General features: G+C 29.3%; 1 protein-coding gene across 6 annotated transcripts in view; it reads right to left on the reverse strand.

Moving 5' to 3' along the window:
• The window catches only part of Mp (Multiplexin), a 754,200-nt gene that overhangs the window by 353,898 nt on the left and 373,613 nt on the right, over positions 1-26,689 (reverse strand). For 5 of the 6 annotated variants that reach the window (XM_065503878.1, XM_065503877.1, XM_065503876.1 and 2 more), the window contains exon 1: positions 9-69. In XM_065503878.1, the coding sequence (XP_065359950.1) occupies positions 9-45 (37 nt within the window). In that variant the 5' untranslated portion in view covers positions 46-69. Of the gene's footprint in view, positions 1-8; positions 73-13,424; positions 13,443-26,689 lie in introns of those variants that run through there. The other variant, XM_065503879.1, reaches the window with a different exon arrangement.

Consider the following 26,689-nt stretch of genomic DNA (forward strand, 5'->3'; position numbering starts at 1 on the left):
ATACTTACGTCTTTCATGTGGGTATTGCGACTGTGGAGGCGGCATGCCACTGCCATCGTAAATGCTTGTGGCCTGAAAACATAAAGAAATAAAATAATTATTATTTATTAAAGTAACTATATGGAAATATAGAAAAATAAACAAAGTTGGTGAAATGAAATTAATTTATATAAAAAAAAAAGTTGCAAAACATTTCAATTTAGCAAAATAAATATCATTTGTTTCCCTTAATTTTACACATCAAATGCTAAAATCTAAACTTCCTGTATTAAATTTTTAACTTTAATTGAAATGTGTATCGTAAAATAAACTTTTATATTTGTATGTTGGTTACCCAATTGGCCAACTAAACACTTAAGTGATGTTTCAGTTACAACAAACAGAGGTCAATAACTTGGCATAAAAATAAATATTTTATTTAAATATACCTATATATAAGCACACATATAAACATTTTGTTTTAAAAGTACTAGAAAAATCCATTATTAAACTTGGACAAGTTAAAGTACTCACACAGTGTAACCACCAATCAATAATAAAAATAAAAAAAATAAATAAAAAAATATGTATATAATAAATAAATATAAAAACTAAAATGCAAAATAGCAGTTGAGCAAAAATAGCTACAAAAAACTATTTTTATTGTATACATATACAAATAATAAATATTTCTGTGTGTGTGTGGATACGAACGTTCGTCTGGTATTTGTATCTGTGTGTGGCAACAAACTCAAAATGCCAATAAAATCACTTATGCAAAAAGTCGGTAAATCCTCAAATGACAGCAACAATGGTTTTACTACAGCAATATTTCACATAATACAAAATGCCACAAAACTATCATTAGAGCGAGAGAGATAGAGAGCGAGAGACTATAACACTAACAATAAAAGGAAGAGTGGTGCTGGCGGGAGAGTGAGATTGCAGGAATGCTAGTTTGTGTGTGTATGTGAAGTGCGAGTGAATTTATTTGTATTTATATGGGAGTATGTATTGGATATTATTACCTCCAGTGATTGGAAATATAAAATCTATGAAATTGTAAAACAAACACTTAAAAACTCAGTCATCATATAGTTAATATGGAAAACAAGTGTATACTTCTGATGCACAGAAGCAAATATCTATTAGAACAGTAGGGTGGTTACTTGTTTTCACAACATTTTTATTATTGCAACAAAATGAAAAATGTTGTGAAAAACTTGTTAATGTCTTGCTATTACTGATTGGCAATGTTTTCAATAACCATTTTATATCGCCTGCATTACTTAGAAGTAGTGGGGTAATGACTTATTTATTATCTGATATATAACTGCTTATTAATAGTTTTTATAGAGAAAGGCTTGTGTGAGTTCTTACGAACAATGAGTTAACCACTTATTTATAAATGGCTGTAGTAAATACAAATATGTCTAAATTGTCATTTTGTAAGTAGTGAAGTGTCACATTTTTACTCATTACTTGGTAACGAACGTTTTAGCTGTACAAATATTTTAGAGTACCAATAGTACAATATTTCTTTTGTTCAACAAAATGTCAAGCCCGACCATATAATACCCTACACTAAGTAAAAGAGCAAAAAAAAAATTTCTTTTAAAATTTCAATAATTTATATTTTTGAGTGATTTTCGGAAATGGGCCTTATATGGGGGCTCTGACCAATTATGGACCGATCACCATGAAGGTCGTGATTTATGTCTATATGCAAGTAATATATGTTGAATTTTGTGAGTATACCAACATTTTTAAGCGATTTATGCACGTTAAAGTGATTATCGGAAGCAGGTCTATATGGGAGCTAAGACTAATTATGGACCGATCGTAACAAAAATTGGTGACAAGAATTTTGTGTATATAAAACTTATTTGGAGCGGAATTTGTGGAGATACGTATATAAATTAAACATTTATGACCGATAAAGTCCAATTTCGGGAGGACATTTGTATGGGGGCTAGGTGAAATAATGGACCGATTTCAGCCAGTTTCAATAGGCTTGTTCCTTGAGCCGAAAAAATAATATGTGCCAAATTTCATCGAAATATCTTCAAAATTGCGACCTGCACTCTGCGCACAAGGTTTACATGGACAGCCAGCCAGGCGACCAGACGGACATCGTTTAATCGACTCAGAAAGTGATTCTAAGTCGATCGGTATACTTTCAGGTGGGTGTTAGACTAATATTTTTGGGCGTTACAAACATCTGCACAAACGCATAATACCCTTCCCACTATGGTGGTGTAGGGTATAAATAGTTTGAAAAGCTTTTTAGTAAAAAAGTTTTTGGTGAAAAATCTTTCATTTAAAAAATGTTTGTAAGAAGCATTTTTAGAGAAAAGCTAATATTTCCGATATGTTTTAAATATTGTGAACCCAGAAGTAAAAGGTTTTCAAATACTTAAGTGCTGGTCGATCTTGACAATCTCTGGTAGCCATCTGTAGTTCAGTCACTGATGAGAAATGACCTTGCCAAGTTACGACTGACCAACACTTTTAAATGATAAAACACTACACGTGCGTTACTTCACGTTTAGCGATAAGGAAAAAAGAGTTTTCGAGAAAATACTTAAACAAAATTATAAGGCATTTATTTGTTAAATATTTTTAGTGAAAACAGTTTCTAGTGATAAAACTTTATAGCTTTCTATTGAAAAATGTTTTGTGAAAGTTGTTTGATAAAGCTTCGGTTCGGTAAAGCTTCTTAGAGAAATGTTTTTCTGAACACTTTGTGTCTAAACAAATTACGAAAAGCTTTTCGTTAAAAATTTGTTTGTGAAAAGTTTTTAAAAAACCGTTTTTGTTTTGTTTTGTGAAAACTTTTTATTTTAAACGAAATTTTAATAGCTTTTCGTAAAAAGCTTTTTAGATTACATTTTTGGTGAGAAGATTTTGAATGAAAACTTTTTTGAAGCAGAACATTTTTTAATGAAAAACTTGAGTGAAAAGCTTTTTTTTTGAAATCTGTTTTAGAAATTTTTATCATTAAAAAATTTTTGAAAACTTTTTCGTTTCCTTTCCTTTTGGAAATTAATGGAAATTGTTTCATGAAAAGCTTTTTAGTAAAAAGTTTTTGGTGCAAAAGCTTTTGAATACAAATTTTTTGGTAAATGCTTTTGAATGAACATTTTCTTTGTGGAAATTTTAAGTCAAAAGCTCTTTAATGAAAAATTAGAGAAAAGCTTTGTTAATAAAATTATGTGAAAACATTTTAGTACAACTTCTTAAGCAAGCAATTAGCCAACGAAATTTGGGCTAAAATACTCCGACCTCGAAAAACTCAGAAGACAATGTCTAGGATCAATGTATGGTGGAACTGTAAAATATCTTATAACATAAACATTAGTATATAACTCTATATATATACCTGATATATTTTTATCATGATAAACGTCAAAATCGTTGTCAAGATAAACAATTATCAGGTATAGTCTCATTTTATTACTATTATTGCTTCGTTATGACAAAATTGTTATTGCTTTTGCTTAGACAATATTGTCTTGACAACAAGTGTCATTAATTGTTATGATAAATATTTGTCAAGTATAGACAGGGGGTAATTTCTGATAAAAATTTTTAGGTGAAAAACTTGAAGCAAATAATGTTTAAAATAAAAATTTGAGTGGAAGACTCTTTGTAAAAGCTTTTTGGCGAAATTTTTTACCTGAAAATCTTTTTAATAAAAAAAGAATTTAAAACGTCTTTGGAATTTTTTTTTTTTTGTGAACAAATTTTCATTGAATTTTTTTCCTGAAAAGTTTTTAGTAAAACGTTTATGGTGCAAAAGCTTTTCAATTAACATTTTTTGGTAAATGCTTTCGAGTGAATATTTTCTTTGTAGAAATTTTGTGTCAAAAGCTCTTTAATGAACAATTTTTTGAGAAAAGCTTTGGTAATAAAATCATGTGAAAACATTTTTAGCAAGAAATTTTTGATGGAAAAATTATTGTGAAAAATCTTTAGCGAAAAAGCAAAAAACCATTTTTTGTTTAAACTTTTTTAAAAATTTTAACTACATATACCACCCTTTTATTAATAAAAACTGCTACAGTCTAAGGGCAGTTTTATATTAAAAAAAAACAGTACAAAATTTACTAATAACTTGTTGATTATTAATTGATGTGGAAGAAAACACTTAAAAACCAACAATAATTTACAAAAATCATATTTAGATTTTCCTAGTAATTTCTTAACTTGGCCTTTTGTTTAACAATCTTTAATGAATTTTCAAATACTTTAGCGTACACTTAAGTACCTAATAATTATGGTATTACTTGTAAAATTTTATTTTATCTTTACCTTTTCATGTTGCTACTTAAGAAAATTCATAGATGATATCCGTCTCAATGTAAAACTCTCCAAACATTACAGTTGAATGAAATTCGAGTGCAGTTATGTACTTGTTTGTATTTTCTCTCTTCTTTTCTGAGTAAATGAAAGTTTCTACTGGCATGTATGTATAGATGTTGGAAAACATAAAAACTACTTACTCATACTGAGATTTTTTATTACTTTTACTTGGAATTTCTCATGCAACTGCATGAACAACATTTTCTGCAGCAACCACTGCTTACTACGTAGTTCGTACTATTGAAAAGCAGTGCAAACATAACAGAGGTTTTACTGCCCCAACTGCAACATTTGCATATATACACGATCCCAGTTAGCATTTGGAAGATTGTTTTGTACAAAATTTCCCAAACTGAATATTCCTCGACTATTCTTAATGACTAAAAAATGTTGCAATTCAATTACAAATTATGCCAATTCAAGGCGAATAAAATAGTAAAGTAAATAGATTCTTATAGAATTATTGTAAGTTATGAAAACTAAATATAGTTTTAGGTGTGTTAACTTGTATGGGTTGTAGTTTAAACAGGGTTTAAAATGAAATAATTGAGAACTGTCTTTATTATGTTTCTTTCCAATTTCACTAAAATTCCAAGGGAAATTTTGCTATTAATGTATTGTAAGTTATTTAAATAACAAATGATGATTCATCATGAACAAAATATCGAACAAATTTTAATAATACAAGTACAATAGACCAGCTCACAACAAACAGCTGATCTAGTCATTACCTTAAAATCAAGTTTCTATTATTATAGGTTACCATTTCTAGAGAACTTGTTCTAGGACTAATGGACAAAATAGTCCATTGGCTTTATAAGAAATTTTGTTATCATATAAAAGGGTTCAGTGAGGTAGCAAATCGATCTTTGAACAGGCGCAATCTTTTGTTGAAATTTTCCATTATCATTTTGCATAAGTGTGGCTGAATTTCGTTAATGCATCATTAAACATTGCACTTCTAAATACGTGTGGTTGAGGGCTTTTTATAAAATAACTCTATAAAAGGCAATCCAATGTGTTATATCACACGATCTAGGTTGTCAATTCTGATTACCGAAACGTGAGAATACATGACCAGAAAAAGTCTCGAACACCAGTAAGAGTTACTGCTTGTCCAGTCTCATTTTCGCAGAAATATGGTTTAATAATGGCTCCATGCAAAAATATTCAGCAAAAAGTGCTTCAGTTCTCGAAAATCACTAGGGTTCTCTGAAGTCCAAATGTGACAATTTTGACGATTAACAAAACTATCATATGACTTATAGAACAACAAACTGTGTAAATTTCTGCTCAAAATATTTAAAATGTTCTATCCATAGAGAAATGTACATATAGCGGAAACTATAAAAAAATCTCATACAAAAATTATTCCTAAAATTCACACATTCGATTCTGATTTTGTTTCTCATATTTATACCCTACACCACCATAGTGGGGAGGGTTTAATGCATTTGTGCAGATGTTTGTAACGCCCAAAAATATTAGTCTAACGCCCACCATAAAGTATACCGATCTACTAAGAATCACTTTCTGAGTCGATTAAACGATGACCGTCCGTCCGTCTGGCTGGCTGGCTGTCCATGTAAACCTTGTGCCCAGAGTACAGGTCGCAATTTTGAAGATATTTCGATCAAATTTGGTACATATTATTTCTTCAACCCAAGAACCAAGCCTATTGAAACTGGCTGAAATCGCTGCATTCTTTCACGTAGCCCCCATACAAATGTCCTTCCGAAATTGGACTTTATCGGTCATAAATGTTTAGTTTATATATGTATCTCCACAAATGCCTCTCCAAATAAGTTTTGCATATACAAAATTCATGTCACCAAATTTTGTTACGATCGGTCCATAATTAGTCATAGCTCCCATATAGACCCGCTTACGAAAATCACTTTAACGTGCATAAACCACTTATACTCACAAAATTCAACTTAGTTAACTTTCAAATAGACACAAATCACGCGACCTAATTTCATGGTGATCGGTCCATAATTGGTCATAGGTCCCATATAAGGCCCACTTCCGAAAATCACTCAAAAATATAAATTATTGAAATTAGTGTAGGGTATTATATGGTCGGGCTTGACCGAGCATACTTTCTTACTTGTTGTTTTATAAATCCATTCTCAGCACTTAGATTTTTAACAACTGATTTAGGTCATTGGCAGGAGAGTTTCCAATCTATGTGCATTTATCTATGGTTCCATCTGATTTAAACAAATAAAGTTTAAATTTGTATGATTTTGTTGCACAGTGGTTAAGAAACATTTTATTTTGGAAATAGTTTTGTAGCTTGCGAACGATTGGAGATATCTTAATGAAATTCCCCGTAAACAGTGCTGAGGTATTTTTGAGTTGATTTGTATTTATCAGTGTTTAGACTAGACTACAAGTAGCAGTAGCAACGAAAAAACACAAGTAGTCTAGTTAAAAAATTAATAAAAACTCGGAGTCAATAATTACTACTACTACTGCTACCTTCACATTTTGGTAGCAGTAGTTGTAGTAGTACTAATAAAAGCAAAAATTAAAAGTAGCAGAGTAATTTATTTTCTATTGCTACCATAAAAAAGGAAAAGTTTTGATGTAGCAGTCATTAGTTTTTTATTAATTCTGCTACTTTTAAAATTTAGTAGTAATAGAAGTAGCAGTTGAGGTAGTAGAAGAAGTAGCAGTTAAGTAGCAGTTGAAGTAGCAGCTAAGTAGCAGTTGAGGTAGCAATAAAATAAGTCAAAAATAAAAATCTTCAGCCAAAAAAGTATATTATGTGTTGTTGTTGTGAATGTATATTTGTGTAAGTTGGTCGTGTTGTATTCAAAAGTTCGGCTTTTTTGTTATACACACAGAAAACACGATCTTTCTGTTAGCAACACGAACATCTGAGACGAATAAAAACGAATAATTTTTTCAAACTCTCTCAAAACAAAAACAACACACAGTGTTTAATTCTGTCAATTTTGGTGTTATGACTGAAGATTTTCTTTTTTGACTACTTTTATTGCTACCTTAACTGCTGCATCAACTGCTACTTTACTGCTACCTTAAAAATTAAAACTCGATATAGAGCAGTAGCAATGATTTGTATTTTTATGCTACTACTCCATTTACAATTCATGTTTTATTACTACTGCTCTGTTAAGAGTTTTATATTTTGAAGGTAGCAGTTGTTTTAAAAAAACAAGAAAACGAAAAAACACAAATGCTACTGCTACCGCTACATACACTTTTTTAAAGCAGTAGTTGTAGCAATAGTTAAAAATTTGTTAGTTATTGTAGCTTTTTAAACACTGGTATTTATATGAATTCATACTTGGAATGGGCTAATGGGCGGAACCCAAAATTGCTCATCTCGAGCCTACACAATTGAAAAAATTCCCAAAAATTCAGTTCTTATGCGAATGTCAAGAAATAATAATTAAAATTATATAAAAATAATATTAAAATTAGTTTATTAAGATAATACTAAACAATATCTAAAAAAAGATGTTTGAATATCTCTGAACTAAATGAGGTAACGCTTTTTAATAGTAACAAGTACTTGTATATATGGCCTATATCTACTCTTCATGTAACTTACAAACTCAATAATATTTTAAATACGATTTAAATGAAATCTCTAGAAAAAAATGCTCCCTGCTTGGGGGCATTGTAACGACACGTTTTGTGTCTTATGCTTGGCTTTCATTGTTCGTTCCAAAATATTTATTTTTGTTTAGAACAAAATAAACAGAAGCGACCAGTTCAGTTTTACTAAATTTTCTTAGAAAATTCTCTAAAACTAAACCGTATCGCCGATAGACCGCCACCTAACTTAAGCATTCGACCAATTCTAATCATCTCGTAACGATATTACTAGTCGCGTAATATGAACCGAGGATACGACTATTAATGAGAGAGTACGAGCGATGCTATTCGAAGACAAACTCTGAGGAGAGATCCTTTAGAGGAGATCTACTCCACTCTGACTCAGTAATACGGAGGAGTACAACTTCCCAGCAGGCGTAAAGTTCATAGTGTTTTTGTCACTCTTGAACAGAGACCACCTTGAATTGAGATTATACTCCGAAACTGCAAAAGTGTCTCTCCAAACGAGAAATCAACTTCACTATACTCTTTAAGTTAGGCATTTTTGAATACGAATCTGCATACAAATTTATAATCTGTGTGCTATATCCACAATTTCTGAACAGCGTAAACCTACTTGGGCCGATGTTACATATTATTGGAGTCACTTCCCAAAGAAAATATCATTTTATTTTTGAGAGCAAATGTTACAAAAATTACCTTTTGTCCTTGAGTTTAACATATTAACAATTAGTCTTAAAATTACTTTATTTTCGGGGTGTAAATAGAGTACATATTTTCTCGAGGCTCTCTAGTATAAATAGATGCAATACATTGTCTGCATACAACTTCATTTAAACAAAAGTATTAAAGTTTTTTTATTAAAAATATTTTGCATTTTTTTTAACAAAAAAGTTTATGAAAAAATAATAGTGCGGCAGTATAAACAATAAAACAATGCCATGGACATACATATGTATGTATTTTATACACAATATATATAAAAATTGTTTAAATGTTTTATGTGTTTGTATATAGAATGAGAAATGTGTTTAAAAAACATCAATAAAAACAATAAAACTGAACAAAATTATACCAACTATTGAGAATTTTATATTTTTATTTAAATTATAGCTATTTTGATAAATGGTTTCGGCAAAGAAAGCTATATGAACGTGATTGTATTTTTTTTTTTTGGTAGAGGGAAAAATATGAATATTTGAAAATAGTGTTTAGAGATATTCGATTAGTGGAGTATTTTTTGGTAACTGTATTAAAAACTTGTTTGAAATTTATTTAAAAAAACTGTTTATATAAACGATTTTTATTTCATAAAAGTATTCTTTATATTTGTATTCACATTTAAAGCAAACAAAATATATACATATGTCCACAACTGGAAATACATATTTTAAAATAAAGGTCATGGCTTAAAAATTCATCAACAAATTGTTAAGTTTTATGCCCACCATCAAAAAAATAAGGGTGGTATATTGATTTTGTCAATCCGTTGGTAACACATTAAAATATTCGTTACAGACCCACAAAATTACATACATATATTCTGGGTGCTCATTGCTATGTCCGTCCGTCTGTAGAAAACACGATAGCGTCCACAGAAAGGGAGCTAAATGGTTGAAATTTTGCTCTAATACTCTCTGTCGATAAGGTTTGGTGATGTATAAAATATTCGTCACAGCCGAATATAACACTCTTACTTATTCAACATGTATTTTATATAAATAACAATGTATGAAAAGATTACAGCAAATGTATGTTGTATGTGACCTAGCAAAACATGCTGTGACAAACGGAAATATTGAATTTTTAAACTTCCGTTCAGCACTATGGTTTCCATGAAGTTACTTTCTGCCTTAAACATTCCCTACCTCCCGCGTTGCCAGACAGTTTACAATGAAGTAACATATCATTACAAGTACGAGATAATATTTGACATCATTTTCTATGTTTATATACATACATTCGCCTGTCAATAACACATATCTTTTAACTACATAAAAGAACCTGCTGATTTTATTAAACTAAATGTCTTTATCTGATGTTAAACTTAACCTTAAATACCTTTAGTTTATTTTCTTAAGAACAAAAAAAAAAGAATAAGTATTAACAACAAAAAATATTTAATCACTTTTATTTACAAGTATTTACAATGAAAACAAACAAAAAGCTTACAACATAAAACAAAGTTTATGAAATAAAAAACTGAAACGGAAAAACTTGAGAAAATCAAGAATATTTAACTTGTTGTAGAAAAAAATTGTTGGTACTACTGGTAAGAAAAGAAACATGTCAAAAAAACATGTCACCACTTACAAGGTTGTTTGTTTTCATTTTGGGGCTTTTTGTTCAATACACATGTAGACATTGTCATCTAAAGTATGAGCATGAAATAGTAGGGTCAACATAAACTATCAAATAAAACTTAAACCGTTTAATAAGAAAATTCTCTAAAATACTTAAACTTTCTAGTAGTTTCATGAATTATCTAACGGATAAAACTAGAATATTCTATATTCATAATGTTAGCAGCTTTAACAGTTAATGTTGTCATAATTATAAACAATGTCAATAACAGCGTGTTATCAACATTGATAGATATTTCTAATGATGGTAATAATTACAATCATGATGAATATAGGAAGTGGCAGTTAAATTCAAATTGATAGTTATAGTGTCAATACAAAATTTTTTATATATTTTTAGTAGTAGTACCTTAATATGCTACCCAAACACATATGTATTTATGGAAGTGTGCTAAAAGTTTAATTTTTTTCCTTACAAGAGAACACAAAAGCCAACCACAATGAAACTGTCATTGTAGAAAAAGAAGAAAAAAAAACATATTTAATAAAGTTACTGCAAAAAAAGACAGCATGTACCAAAAATTTGTTGGGAAAATATTTTATTTAAGTTTTATTGGATAAAAATGAATATGTTAAGAATCGTTAAAGAAAAGGCAAAGACGAATTTTATATGCAGCTACTTTCGTAAGGGTTTCTTGAAATGAAATTCGAACAAATATTGATTTTAAACTTTTAATATGGACGAAGAAACAACTAAGAACCTCCAACTACATATGTATTAACCATACCGTTAGGTTAAGCCCATTTGGTCCAATTTTAAACGTTAATCGGTTAACTGTTCGAATAATTCATATTCGCCAATTTTCAAATAACAAATAAACCGATTAATTTGTATATATTAGCCGATTAACCGAAATTTATTATTTGTTATTGCAATTTAACATATTTTTTGGTATTTATTTTTCCGTTTTAATTCAAATACAAATGTCAAAGTAAAATTACATATTTTTTCGAACATCCAAGAAACATGTTTAGTAAGTATAACAACTAACATATTGTTACGTTTTAACCTTTTCAGAACGTTGGTTTATTATCTTTAAATAAACCGGATACTTTTGATTGCAAATAAAAGCCGTTTAGTAGTTTGAAAATTGTAACAACTCTTTATTTATTTAAAATGTACAACAACAAAATTAAATAGTCACTCAATGTTTTTTATACACGTTTATAAATTCACAGAAATACAGACACACTTTATAATGTACACGAATTCACTTCAAAAACACAGCACACTCAGTTGATATTTATTCGAAAAGCATGTCTGATAAACTCACTAACGACTGCAAGCTCTGCCACTATTTATAACACTGCCATCTGCATTCTAGATTGCTCTTTAACTGTCTAGAGCTTTCTAATACATACGCTATCTGTGGTGTACTTTCTACAATGTTCTTTAACTGAATATTCGAATTCGAATATACGGTCGCAGCAAACAGCGTTGCCAACTTACGATCAATGGTCAACTGAAAGCTTTTATTTAATGTTAATAATGCTATTACAGCACTGCTATTTGAAAGCATTCTGCTACTTTTAAATCAGCCGTTGAAATCGTTACGTTTGAATTCAAGTACAATTTCGTAATAATATTTAATTTACATGTATTTGTCGGATGAGAAAATGATATGAAGAAAGTCTTTTATCAGTACTTATCGAAAAATCAAAAAAGGACTTCAATGGTATAATTGAAGATTTTATACACTAAGAAAAAAATAAAAAAAAAACAACTGAGATATTGGATATTCCTTATCATGCCTTACTTTCGATTTCTAAAACATCTACAATCAGCAAGAGTTTTTTTTAAACTAAAGATTTTTTTTATTTTTGGGTTAAATTGTTATGTTTTATATATTTTTCACGTTTTTGTTCTTTTTATTAAGGTTTTATTTTCAGTTTAAAATTTAAATCGAAATTATTCGGTTAATCGAATAATTTAAAATTAACCGATTATTAACCGAATAAAACTAAACCCTAGTTACTTATTTGCTCGATTAACCGATTAAACCAGAAACCCGATTAATTGAATACCCTGGTAATAGCAAATCTTAACAACTTAAAAAAGATTTTAAACTTTCTAAAACAGTAATCGGCACTCATAGCCACCAGGTGACGACATGATCGGTTATTTACTTGAAAACAACACTAATGTCTACCAAACTCATACTAATTATCAAATAACCCCCTCTCTATACCTGATAAATTTTTATCATGATAAACATCAAAATGGTTCTCAAAAAAAAAATTATCAGGTATTATTGCTTCGTTATGACAAAATTTTAATTGATTTTGTTCAGACAACTTTGTCTTGACAATAAAAGTCATTAATTTTTATGACAAATATTTGTCAAGTATAGACAGGGGGTAAGATACCAAAACTAAAATAAATCAGCCTAACTACACAAGCATTAAAGTCGATTTTAAGTCCATAAATTTGACTATTATTTTAAATTTCCAACCATAAAACAAATTTCAAATATAATTTAAAATTTTGTTTTATTATTTCAAAAAAACGCTTTTTGTTTTGAACTTTTATTTCATAGACAACAAATAGATAGGTAACTGAGAGCCAAAAACCTAAGTCTGTTGTCAGAAACCTAATTCATGAGAATTTTTTGCATGTATTTTGTTTTTGTATCAGCCGTATGTGTGAAAAGAGAGTAATATATTACTCTCTCCTTCCGTTCTATGCGTTTATTCTATGTTATATGTACATTTTGTTTTTTTATTATTTTGAAATTTCTTTTTTTTTATATTCATTCGCCCTAACTATGAAAGATTTTAAAGTTAATTTTTGTTAAAGTCGACTTTATTTTAAAATAGAACTTTTGTTTTTATTTGAAAAAAGCTTCAAAACTATAAGACAATATTACTGCTTTATAAGACAATATTACTGCGTTAAAAAGGGTTAAAGTCATTGGACTAAAAAAACTAAAATTTTTAGATTAAATAGTGTCCCTGAACTCGGTGATTAGACTCAGAATCATAAAACCTGGGAATGATGCCCATATTAAAAAATGTAAATATTAACTTTGAGAGAAGATTTTCTCCTTTGATTGCGTCGTGTCTAATAGAATATATTTCCCTATTTGATAACACATTACAGACCTATTTATATAGATCCAAATCTACGGCTGAGGTGGGTGGTGCCTTCACATTTTTTCTTTCAAAAGGGGGGAGAGGATCATGCAGTCGGATCATATAGAATTAATTAATTATCTGGAGCTATTCTCAGTTATGGTATATGCTGACTGGCCTATCAACAACGTTGCGTGTGAAAACCGACTCTTGTCTGAAAGATAAGGAGATTGTCAGCAGTTCCGCTTTCTTAATATAAGATGTCTATACAGTGAGAAATTTATAGGTCTGTTCAGATTACATGGTCTAATAAGGATATGAGTTCGACACATAGAAATTATAACGAGCACATAGTACTTTTTGTGGAATTCTTTTGCGATAATTTTTTGAAATGAAAAAATATAGTTTTCTTTTTGAAGTATGAAGATATTTGAATATTCGTAATAAATTATATTACAGATGGTGTGACTTTTAATATAAACATATCAAAAATTTGGTAATGACATGCTATAACAAATTAATGATTACTTTGTAATGACTACTACATACCGTTTGCATTTCCTATAACTTTTTTCAAGTACGTAACCTGGAACTAACTCTTTATATGTTTTGAACTAATTTTTCATCCAACTGTGGTGGGACGTAAATAAAAATTTATATTTAGATTCAAGATTTGAACAAATTATTGTGAAGATACAATAAATAAAATGTGTTTTGAACTAATAAAGAACTGATTCTGTTATACAATTCCGTAAGTTATTGTAGGAGCTTGAATTCATTGCTTCTATACCCCGCATATGTAACTCTTATTTTGGTAACATCAAAGCAATTACTAATTTTGGTCCATATTTGTAAGCTAGTGGGATATGTAGACATCTCCAAAAAGTAGCTTAAATCCAGTGCATAAGAACAATAACACTTTTGCTTTGTAAGTAGTGAAGTATGATGTATTTTGCTGGGCTTATCTGAAAAGAACAGTATTTGTAGGTCTATGCTATGCGGCTTAGCATACTGTATGCATTTTCAGATTGATATTTAAATACACATGTACAACATGTAAAATATTGTATGCATCTGGCAAGTCTCCCCTTATGCCGAAGGATGTTTGAAGTGAAAAATATTTCGCAATTTATATTTATTAAAAACTTTATAAGAGATGAAACTAACAATGGAGCACAGACCGTACTGTGTGCAAAAAAATAAAAGAATATTTTCAATAAAATAAACAGTAAAATTTCAAGTAATCAGAAAAATGTAAAGTAAATGGTATCAAATTGTCTACATATATTTTTCAAAAATACATTGATTTTTTCCAAAAAAAAATAAAATAAAGAATATTTCTAAAAGAAAGAAATTCTCTAGTATTTTAGGGAAGAAAACCATTTATTCCCCGTAATGTTGGAATATCTGGCCTTAAGATACGTTTCCGCATACACCGTAATCGGCACCGAAAACAAAATTCCATACATTTGCACCGAAAAAATGTTCTAATACGAACTTTTTCTCGATGCAAATGTATGGAATTTCGTTTTGTGTGCCGATTACGGTGTATGCGGAAACGTAGCTTTAGTAGTGAGAGCCGAATGATTAACTTTTTGAATTATTTGCTTTTTATTCCAGTTTCCTTATAGTAATCGAGTTGCTACTGTTTTTCCATAAAATATTTCATTTTATCCCCACATTTTATTTGTATTAAAAATTCTTGTTTAATTTTACTTTACAGACAGCCATGACCCAAAACAAATTTGTTGCTGTTTTATTACTCCACAAAATATAGAGTGAGAGACAGAGAAATATTTTTACAAATTGACATGTGTTATAGGCCAAATACACACATTCACACAATTTTTTGGAATCCATTCGAAGTTTATCAAAGGCACACCACTGGATGTAATAAATTTTTCAGGTAAAATAATGAAAAATACATGGAAATTATGAACAAAAAAAAAATATATAAAAGTAGTAAAACAAATAATATTTTTTTTTTAATAAATTTAAAGCAATTTGCAAACATTACAAAAATACCTAAAAAAAAGAACAATAAAGTGTAAAGCAACTGAAATGAAAGTTATTTTTTTAAAGAAATGAAATTTAATGTTTTTATTTTTAGATATTAATAATAGAATATAATAACTTTAAGATACTTGGCAACTTACACAGAAAAAATTCTATTTCAATTCAAACATTTATCCCATATTGAACTGGTTTCAATTATTTCATAATTAAATCAAGTATTCATTTGCTCAAAAATAAAATTTCTTTATATTTTCTATTGAATTTTGAGTTTTGAATTTGATTATTTTGACAATTGAATATACAATTTTCGTTATTGGTTGAATTTCAAATTAAAATTCCTTTTGAAAAAGTTACTTTTTTTCTTAAAATGTACTTTATTATCGAAGTACTTTTTAAAAACAAAGTCCTTTTGAAGAAAGTACTTTATTAAAAAAGTATTTTTGAATTTATTAAAAAAGTACTTATGAAGAAAATCCTTTCTAGAATTGATTTTATTAAACAAGTTCTTTTTAAGAAATATCTCTTTAACAAAGCACTTTTTAATTACTTTACAAAAGTACTTTATACGCGCCATTTTGAAATGGGTCTTTTTAATGATGTAACATTTTAGAAAAGTGCTTCTTAAGAAGTACTTTTTTAAGAAGGTTGTCAGAAGGTTGTTGTAAGATCGGAGGTAATAGGCTCAAAATTACGGTCTTAAAATATATTATATTTTTATAAAAACTCCTTAAAAGTACATTATTAAAAACGTATCTTCTTAAAAATTAAATTTTTATGGAAATGCCTTCTTAAAAATTTATTTGTCTATTATTTCTCTATTTTCCTTTAGTTATTGCATAATTTAATTAAACAAAAATAATAAATAAAAAATAATGTTATTTTTACTTACATCCCAATCAAATATATCACCGGAAGCATCGTCAGAAGAAAACTGATAAAACGAGGATAATAAAGAAATAATTAAAAAATAATAATAAAATTAAAAAAAATCAAATGAAAAGTAAAATAAATAAAAAACATACCAGGCCAGAACCGCCTACATCAACATCAATTTCATTATAATCAAAAGGTAATTCCTAAAAAAAATAATAAAATAAAAAAGGGGAAATTAATAAAAAATAAAAATGGAATGACAAATGTATAAAAAAAATAATAAATTAAATTAAAATAATAAAGTAATTTAAAAAATCAAGTATATTTTTCATTTAAGGACTTAGTAAATAAATTGCAATCATACCGAGCTGAAAATTAATCTCCTTGTTAAACAATATATTGTTACTAAATTGCAATTGAATACAACTGTTTTAACGACTGGTTAAAAGTTGAATAATGCTTCTCAACCATTCTGTTTTATGTTAACAGTAGTTAATGTATCTATGAATATAACTAACATAGCTGTGGAACATAGAACATTGAATAATAGCTTTGAGATGAGCATTAACTAAATGATTAAGCTGCTAACATAAACATCGAAAGCTCTAGAATTTGAATATACTAATTTTAAGATCATTGTAGAAATAATGCTTTCAAGAAGCATCTAGATGGTAATGTAATAAATTTGCTGTGAAAACATCAATCAGTCAGTCTAATTTGAAACATTGTTAAGTAAAGGCATCAACTGCATTACCACTGTATACTTATACATTATAAAGTGTGTAATTTAAGTGTGTGTATTTCTGCGAATCTTAATCTGTTGTATAAATTTTAATAAATAAAGAGTTGTTACAATTTTAAACTACTAAACTGCTTTTATTTGCAATCAAAAGTATCCGGCTTATTTATCGTAAACCATCGTTTTTAAAAGGTATAAACGTAGCAATATTCTGAATCGTGCCAGATTAGCAGCACTATTACCAAAACTGAATTAATTTATTTTTTATATCTGAAAATAAGTGGTTATATTCCGCACTTGAATTAGTGGACGAGTAATTTTTATTCTCTTCAAAGAGTTAAACTATTTATTAGGGTATTCGAATTACTCGATTTTTCTCTTGTTCGAATAAAACGAATAACTCGAATAAGAGATTTTAACTTGTTCAATTAATTCCATCACACGTTTAAAATTAATCGAATTATTCGAATAATTTAAATTTGTTTTTAAAAAGTAAAGACTGAAGTTTTGATGTTGGTTTTTTAATATTTTATTGTTAAAGAATAAGAAAGAATAACATAATAATGGACTAGCAAATCCTTTAGTTTCCATTTTGGAGCTATGCTTTAAAAATTTTGAGCTAGTTGGACATGATCCTGAATTCAAATACAATATAATCGTATTAAGAACTTTGTTATGTCGTTCGTTAATTCGGGGTTTAAATTGAGTAACTAATTCTTTAGTAAATTAATTATTCACTATTTCTAAATTATTTATCAACGTTGCCGAATCTTAACTTAATAAATTGGTCTTGGGGTGTATCATTGTCAGTAAACGTTGCTAATTTGAAGTCAGGCAGTGCATGATAGACGCATTTACAAATACGCAAAAAGTTTATTACCATGTCAGACAAAGATGTGCAACGGTGTTCAAAATCATGTATAAGACAAACTCCATGCTTGTCTTGCAACAAAACGTTAGTTTGCAATATTTGTGTCTATCACTCGATTTATTAAATATTTGTCAAACCTTACGTACGCGGTTAATAACATCACTATATGTATATATTTTGAGATCATGGCCTTCATATATTTCAATGTAATCATTATAAAAGTCATCCTCAATATCACTTTCGACGGCCGTTTCAAAATCACATTCTCCATCACATTCAACTCCACTTTAATCTAAGTTAATATTTTGATTATTAATTGCGATTCTTCAAATATTTCGCCAGCTAAATAACAAATATTTTATTCCGTACCTTTTATTTTCATTGGTTCAAGTCCTAAGTTAAAAATTTTGAAAGATTTGTTTTTAGAATTGTAACTTCTTGCAGTAATATTTATATATTTATAGAAGGAGCTATCGGAACACTCATCTACAGTGACCGAAAGTCCCTTTGTCTTTAGTTATTTGTCGAATTTCAGAAACAATAAAATTTTTGTGAGTCATTATTACTTATTTAAATTTGGAATTATGAAAAATTTTAAGCAATTTAATAAATTTAAATTGCACATTTATTCGTTTTATTCGATTATTCTACAAAAATTGTTCGAATTATTCGTTATTCGAAAATGGCCATTTTTAAATTGTTGGAATAATTATTCGTAAGAAATTATTCGATTAATCGAACGACTATTAGTTCGATTAATCGATACTGTTTATGCAAAACTAATTTTAGGTTAATATTTGGTTGTTAAGTTTTTAATTGGAAATATTCAGTATCTGTAAATACTAATTATGTAGCTAGAAACATTAATTTCTTTCAATGCAAAATCTGTTTTAATATTCCAAAAAATTACTTAACTAAATTGCAAAAAAATCGTTTTTTCGCACTACAATTTTCAATTTTCCAAACTATAATGTCCTTCAAATCCCTAAAAATCTATATACATTAAGTTATTGATATTACTTTGAAAGAAATGCATTGACGAGCGAGCACTTTACTTTTAACTGATGGCAATTGACGTTTGAGATTGAGTGTGCGTTTGGCAACCTGAACACTTGACATCTGAAAGTGATTACAACAACTAAGAATAGCTAGACATAGTGCCACACAGCGAGAGAGAGAGTGAGAAAGAGAGGAATGAAATAGAATATGTGTGTGTGTAATATGAAACACTATTATATGGACGTAATGGCAAAAACCATTTGACGGTTTATGTGTGGTACATGATCATAGTTAATTTTCATCACCATCATCCTTAACAGCTTGGTCATCGTCGTTATGGTCACTACTATTTCAATTTCTTTTTATTACATTTGTATGATGGACGTAGGAAAAAAGCTTATTTTTAACACTTAGTAGTGAATGTAGGAGCAGAGGGAAATAGAAAGTTGTTTTTTTTATACGAACATTTTTGTTTATATTTGTTTGTACAGGTTATCTTTGAAAGTAGATACATTTATAAGAGATTTTACAAGTTTTCATTTAAAGACTAACAAAGAAACATTAAATGTTCCAACATTTTAAATTCGAAAAGAAATTATGCATGTTGTTTAAATAAGTTTTAAATTTTATAAACAATTTTTAGTTTTTTAACATATTCCTGTTAATTATACGTTGTCCTACTTTGCTGTTAAATGTTTAAATCATTTGGTTAGCACTTGTAGTTAAAAAGGCAAACACTTGGTTCTAGTTTTAATGGAATACATTTAAATGCTGTTTTTATTTATTTCAGAGGAATATTACATTAGAAAACTCATTACATAAAATAATCATGATAGATGAAACTATAAAATTTCATTTCCTAAGCAAAAAAATAAATAAAATAAAGCAAGCAAAGATTTGGTATTATCTTGTCAATATTAAATGTTGGACAATCTAACATTTTACTAAAAGATTATTAGACTACTAAATGATCTTTAAATAGGGAATTCCGAACTTTGAGAGTTTATAGCGGCCACATTGTTGAAGTTACATTTGTCGATTTGGCTGTCATTTATTCAGTTTATTTTGATCAATCACCAAAAACGGACATAACGTTCAACAACGTGTGGAAATGTTGAAATTGTTTTAGTTATTACTAGAAAAAATTTACCTTGTAAATTCAAAATTTTACAAATATTTTTTTTTCTACAGTTTTTTGTTTATTTTATTTATAGAGAAAATACTAAAAATGGTGTTAATTAAAAGTTGAATAACTTTTAGAATTTTCATCCGATTTGAATAATTAAAACCATGTTTTGTTAAGAACTAAATTTTATATATATGTTGGTATAAATTTTTAGAAACTTTTATATCAAAATAAGCAATGAAAAGCGACTTAAATCAAAAATGTTGATAAATTTTGTTTTGCTTTTAGATATTCTTAACAATACTTATAACTTAAAAATGTATCAAAAAATGCACGTCATTTTAAAGCGTAATCAGTTTTCTTTCCAAACCCGTTAACAAATTTAAAGTCGGACAAAAACTGACTAAGCTACAGGTCGATAAGTCGACGAACATCACTGAAAACGTTTTTTTCAGAATAACTTCTGAATTTGAGGGTGTTTCTGAAATTTTTACAGACAATTTGTAGTGTACTCAGCAAGACCTATAACCCACGCTAGGCCGTTTTCCAAGTTTTTTTTCCATCGTAGCACCGTGTTATCTATCATATATAGATAAATTTTTTAAATTTTTTGATTATCTCATTTTGTTCAAAAGTTATTATTTTTGCAACGAAAAAATTCAAATGACACCACTGTGCATTGGCTAGGCAATCACCGTTAATCTCTATATTTCGATGATTATCAACTTATTTTTTCCTGAATTGAATAATATAGACACCAATGACATGTCATGACATGTGGTTTTTGGAGAATGATTATACATCATGGTGAAATTCCACACCTCGATCTTATGCTTCAAAGGCAAATATGGAGCAAAACAGGGGTTTGGAGGTGCACGGAACTCATTCTGGTAAGAATTTGTTTTGTAATTTCGCAGCTAACTAGTGTGTTAATCTAGTACAGCGGTTGATCTATTGAACCCCTGGACTTGTCCTGTTGGATCTATGGTGAGGTCACTTTTGTGAAAAGCTGTGGCTATTGTTTAAAACCCAAAGTGTGTAGAAGATCGTTGGCTAAAAGACTGATATTTGGGCAATACAACAAGGCCAATAAAAATATCAGATAGCAGTTCGCTCAGTGCTCAGAAAATGTACTGGAGTGGTGGCATTCGTGATATACTGATCTTTGGACTTGGTTCTCGGTCGAGTTGTATTGTGTGTGGAGTCAGAAATACATCCTTTTTGACTTTAATCGGTCGGAAGCTTTTGAAACCAAAGATCATATATCGGACTGGTTTACCTGCCCGGATGTTGCTGCTAAGATAATTGTTCTGGGCTTTGTTTATTGCCGAGCTAGCTACGATGACAGGGATTATATAGCCCGAGCTCTCGAGCAAGGGGTTTGTTATTGATCTATGCAGACAGTGTACGAAAAGTTGCCAATTTTGTGTTCCTTGTAGGTCACACAATTGCGGTGATAGACACATTGATTCTATCCAGTGTTAAAACCACAACACTTTGACGCTGATTTCATTTTTATTTGTATATAAAACTAATTTGTTAAATTTTGTTTGTTTTCCATAAAAACTATCACATGACTCCGGGATTTACAAAATTAATCACTAAATAAAATATCCAAAAGATATTCTAGGAAGTAAAATTAAAAAAAAAATCCGTAAAACGATTCGGGTTCTTTCCGCAAACTTGTAAGTATTTTTTCAAATTTATTTTCATTTTATTATAATTTATTAACTATGCTGTGAAATTTAATTTATGTCTTTCTACACGCAGAGAAAAAACATGGTTCGACATGGTTACGACAACTACTATGTTCGTTGTAACAATATGTTGTTGTAGAAAACATATAATTGTTGTTTTAATTTAATTTAACCATTAAATATTATAAATATGAATATGGTTCACCGAATGGTTCGGAGAACTAAATAATGATAAATAGGTAAACATATTATGTTATGTACAACCATTAAATGTTAAGTTTCTATAGGCGTAATATGTTTACTTTTAATAGTCTTTTTTCCCACCATTTGTAAGTGCTGGTGTTTGTCAAAGCTGTGTTATTTTTACAAGTAAATTTTGATTGTCTCTAATTCCCATTCGCTCTATAGTTTTATTTGTATATTAACTTTAACTTTCCTAGAGCGAATAACAATAAATTTCAGTGAATTTATCAATAATATTTTAATTGGGAATTTAGTACCTCAAAACTAAAACCTATTAAAACAAAATTTTGTATTTATAAAAATAAATTTTAATAATAATATGATTACTTTGGATCATAATATAATTTAATTGAGTCATAAATATGATTTCTTTGGGTCATATTATGATTGATTTATATCATAATATGATTATTTCAGAACATATTATGATATTTCATGAAACCAATAAATAAATCTGATCATAATATGTTGTTCTTAGTTTATGGTTACCACAACCATGTTTTTTCTCTGCGTGTATAAGACAAATATTTGGTAAAACAAATAACCTTATTGTTCATAACAATAAGTGTAACATTCCGAATAATCTTCCTGTGTAAATGTCATATTAATGAAAAAGCGACTTAAGCTGTTTTGATTATGCTGAAATATGAAACATGTATAAATTACCTCGCATTTGATAAATGCTACTAATGGTCAGTTGACCAGTGTATGCGGTCCACTTTTTCAATGTTTATTAAGCATTTGTACTAAAGGTACAGGGGAAATTGGACACTATTTGTAAACAACATTAAATTCACTTAAAATGGCTACTGACACGTTTATATTTTTATATACTTATGCATGTAAAAATAAATAACAACCCAGCAGTTAGGCATATAGCCAATGTAGCCTTATAAACAGTAATTGTCAATAATTTCTGACCACTTGGCTGACTCCAATTTAAATATTTTAGATCATTTGACACGTATGTTATCTTTATAGTGCACAGAGAAGTCAATTGGTTACTTTATAACTCCCAGGTAATCCAGTGTGAAGTCAATTGTCAACTAAGTGTCTCCTAGTAATCTCTTTTTTGTGAGTAATGCTTTCAAACTGGTTTTATACAAATTGGTTTTATATAATTCTCATACAGTTTATTTTATTTTTGCTAACAGGATATAACTTTATATATAACCAGTATTTGAATCCAATGCGTTGGCTACTTTAGACCAGCTATCAGCTAGTCTCATTGTAATCAAAAAGTAATCAGTTAGGTAGCTAGTAAGGTAACTGAATCTATGCAACCGGAATGTAAGTCCAATGCGTTGACAACTTTTGAGCAGCTATCGGACAGTCACATTGTAATCAAAAGGGCTCAATTAATCCCCTGCTTATGACATGCAACTGGTACAATAACTAGGCTCTAGTAACTAGTTACATAACAAGGTGTCATCCTAAGTGCTAAGTAAAATCACTAGTTTGGGTCAGACTCCTAGAACTGCTGGGAAACATATCACATACATATGTATTCCACTATTTTATGTCTATATATATGTATGTTTATGTCGGCATTTACACGTTCCCTGCTCATGTTTGCATGGCTAAAAGTATCATCCACTTGTATAATACACTTACAATTTATAGCAATAATTGTATAAAACGCCTATTATGGATGTGAAAATGAAAGAAAACAAAAAACTTAGCAAAACAAAATGAGGACATTACTGATGAGGATGTTGATGCTGTTATAAACAATTTTTATCCTTTTAACTTTTCCACTTCTTTTTTTTCTTCTGTCGTGTCTACTAGTTTTTTTCTCTCTATCTCCTTATATGTATTTCTGTGCAAATAACAACAATCATTAGTGGCAGCAAAGTGTGAGGGGAGGGTGGACAAAATAAAAAGATATAATGTCCTTTTTTTCTCTCGTTTTTCTACAAAAATATTAAGTGGAAAAAACAAACTCAGGTACATATTAGTTTTAAAAGGGATGTAGAAAGAACAAAATTAATGTATATGTGTATAAAAGGTTATAATATAGGCACAGTGGGATTAAAAGGGTAGAGAAAGTTCGGTAATGAAGTAGATTTTATAACCTTTACTAGCAGTGGTCATTCATTTGCCACCCAATCATTATAAATATTCAATTATGTCATAATATTAGCAGCTTAAACTTTTATTATTATATGACTGATGAAACTTTGAGTGATTACTTCTTACTATTAAAAAATTACTCTTTTTGATCACACTGTTTTGAACTACACACAATACTTTTTAATCACCATCACTTCTCTCGGTTTCATTTCCTTCCATTCATTGTTCCAGAACCACTGTCTGTTGTCGTTGTTAAAACAAACGTAGGTGTGCTTAACCGTTTCCTTTTTTTTTTTGATATTCCAAAGGATGTGTTCCTGTGTGTGAGTTAGTGAAAGTGTTTGCAAATAGTTGTATTTTTGTTATAATTTATTGCTGCAGACATGAAAAGGGATGTCGGTTGTTAAAACTACAGTATTTACGTAAACACAAATGAAAATATAAAATGATATAAATGAAATAAAAATGTCTTGTAAAAACAATTTCTTTAAGTGTATTAAATTAAGACAATTCAGGACAGGAAATACACGATAGAAATTTAATAAAAAAAGTTAGTATTGAAATTGGGAAATTGGGAAATGAAGAACAACAAATGGGGTATATTTGTGTTTGCAATTTAACTATAGGTTAAACGCACGGAATATGCGCCGAGATATGAAACCGTAATCTTCCACCATGATGCATCATGACCATACTTGTTGCCTTATAGTCCACACCTTTCCCCATCCGACTACTATTTGTTTCAGAAGAGATTATCCGAAATTGGCTTGATTCATTCTTGGCATTAAAAGATAAGCAGTTATTTTGTACAAATGTTTAAAATAAAAGCTACAAATTTAAAAAAAAATCCCACATTTTTAAGTTATAGACATAATACATATTGTCTATGTACAGAACTCAGTATCCGAGCTACATTAAAAAATATTTAAAAAATTCGTGTCAAGCCATATATGACTTGACTTTGCCAATTGCTTCACTAATTTTTAAAACCCAACGTCACATTCTAATTTAGCTGAGCCAAACTATTATATTTTTTAAATTTATTTGAAAATTTATTCATCATATTGAATTTTTGCAGGCGCCATTCAGCATTAAAAACAAATATTTATGATTGAATGATTTTAAAAAGATTAATTTTTAAGAACTAGGACAAGGTTAACATTTGGTTCATTGAAGACTTCTTAACCGACAGTCTTTAGTGCCGATTTAGCTGGTTGTCAGGGCTTAACATAGTAATGATTCGGTGTAAAAAATATCTTCTTTAATAGCTTTCAAACATCATTTTGAACATGCTAAATCGTTCAAGGTCTGTCGACTTCAATTCGAATCTTGCTGCTCGCAGACATTTTATATTGGCTGCTTGAATAACTCCCAATGATTTTGCAAATTGTTGTTGAGTTTGACAACAATCTTAATGGAGAAATGCCTCAAATTTCTGGTCTTCAAAATTGTTTAACTGAACCAAACAAACTTTCCCTCGCACGTTGAAATCGATGGAACGCATTCACCATAAGCATTGGTGAGCAATCGATGTGCTTTAGCAGAACTTTTTTTAAAATAAAAGAATTGAAGCTAAACTTCCAGCATGTGACGCTTTGTTGGAAAAAAATTCGACATTTTCGAAACAAAAACAAGTAAGAAAGTATGGTCGGTCAAGCCCGACCATATAATACCCTACACCAAGTAAATGAGTAAAAATATTTTTCTTTTAAAATATCAATAATTTATATTTTTGAGTGATTTTCGGAAGTGGGCCTTATATGGGAGCTATGACCAATTATGGACCGATCACCATAAAATTAGGTCGTGTGATTTATGACTATATTAAAGTTAACTATGTTGAATTTTTTGTGTATACCAACATTTTTAAGCGATTTATGCAGGTTAAAGTGATTTTCGGAAGCGGGTCTATATGGGAGCTATGACTAATTATGGACCGATCGTAACAAAATTTGGTGACATGAATTTTGTATATATAAAACTTATTTAGAGCGAAATTTGTGTAGATACATAGATAAATTAAACATTTATGATCGATAAAGTCCAATTTCGAGGGGACATTTGTATGGGGGCTAGGTGAAATAATGGACCGATTTCAGCCAGTTTCAATAGGCTTGGTCCTTGGGCCGAAAAAGTAATATGTACCAAATTTGATCGAAATATCTTCAAAATTGCGACCTGTACTCTGCGCACAAGGTTTACATGGACAGCCAGCCAGCCAGCCAGCCAGCCAGCCAGCCAGCCAGCCAACCAGACGGACGGACGGACGGACGGACGGACATCGTTTAATCGACTCAGAAAGTGATTCTAAGTCGATCGGTATACTTTAAGGTGGGTGTTAGACTAATATTTTTGGGCGTTACAAACATCTGCACAAACGCATAATACCCTCCCCACTATGGTGGTGTAGGGTATAAAAAAAACTTTACAGATATGTACCCTTCAAAGTGACGTATCGCTGGCTTAACATGCAAAGGCTCTAAGTCTAATTTTTAGAAATTTACATTTTAATGTACTTAGTAATGTCTAAAAAGTAATAATACATTGATTACAATCAAATACATTGATTACGTTATTTGTTGTTGTTTTTTAGTGATGAACTCTGAGTCCCTATAAAAGGAACAGTTTAACCATTCCTGCAAATATACACCAGATAGTGAACTTAATTTTAAACTTAGATTT

The sequence above is a fragment of the Calliphora vicina genome, chromosome 3, assembly GCF_958450345.1.
Source record: "Calliphora vicina chromosome 3, idCalVici1.1, whole genome shotgun sequence".
NCBI classification, from domain to species: Eukaryota; Metazoa; Arthropoda; class Insecta; order Diptera; family Calliphoridae; genus Calliphora; species Calliphora vicina.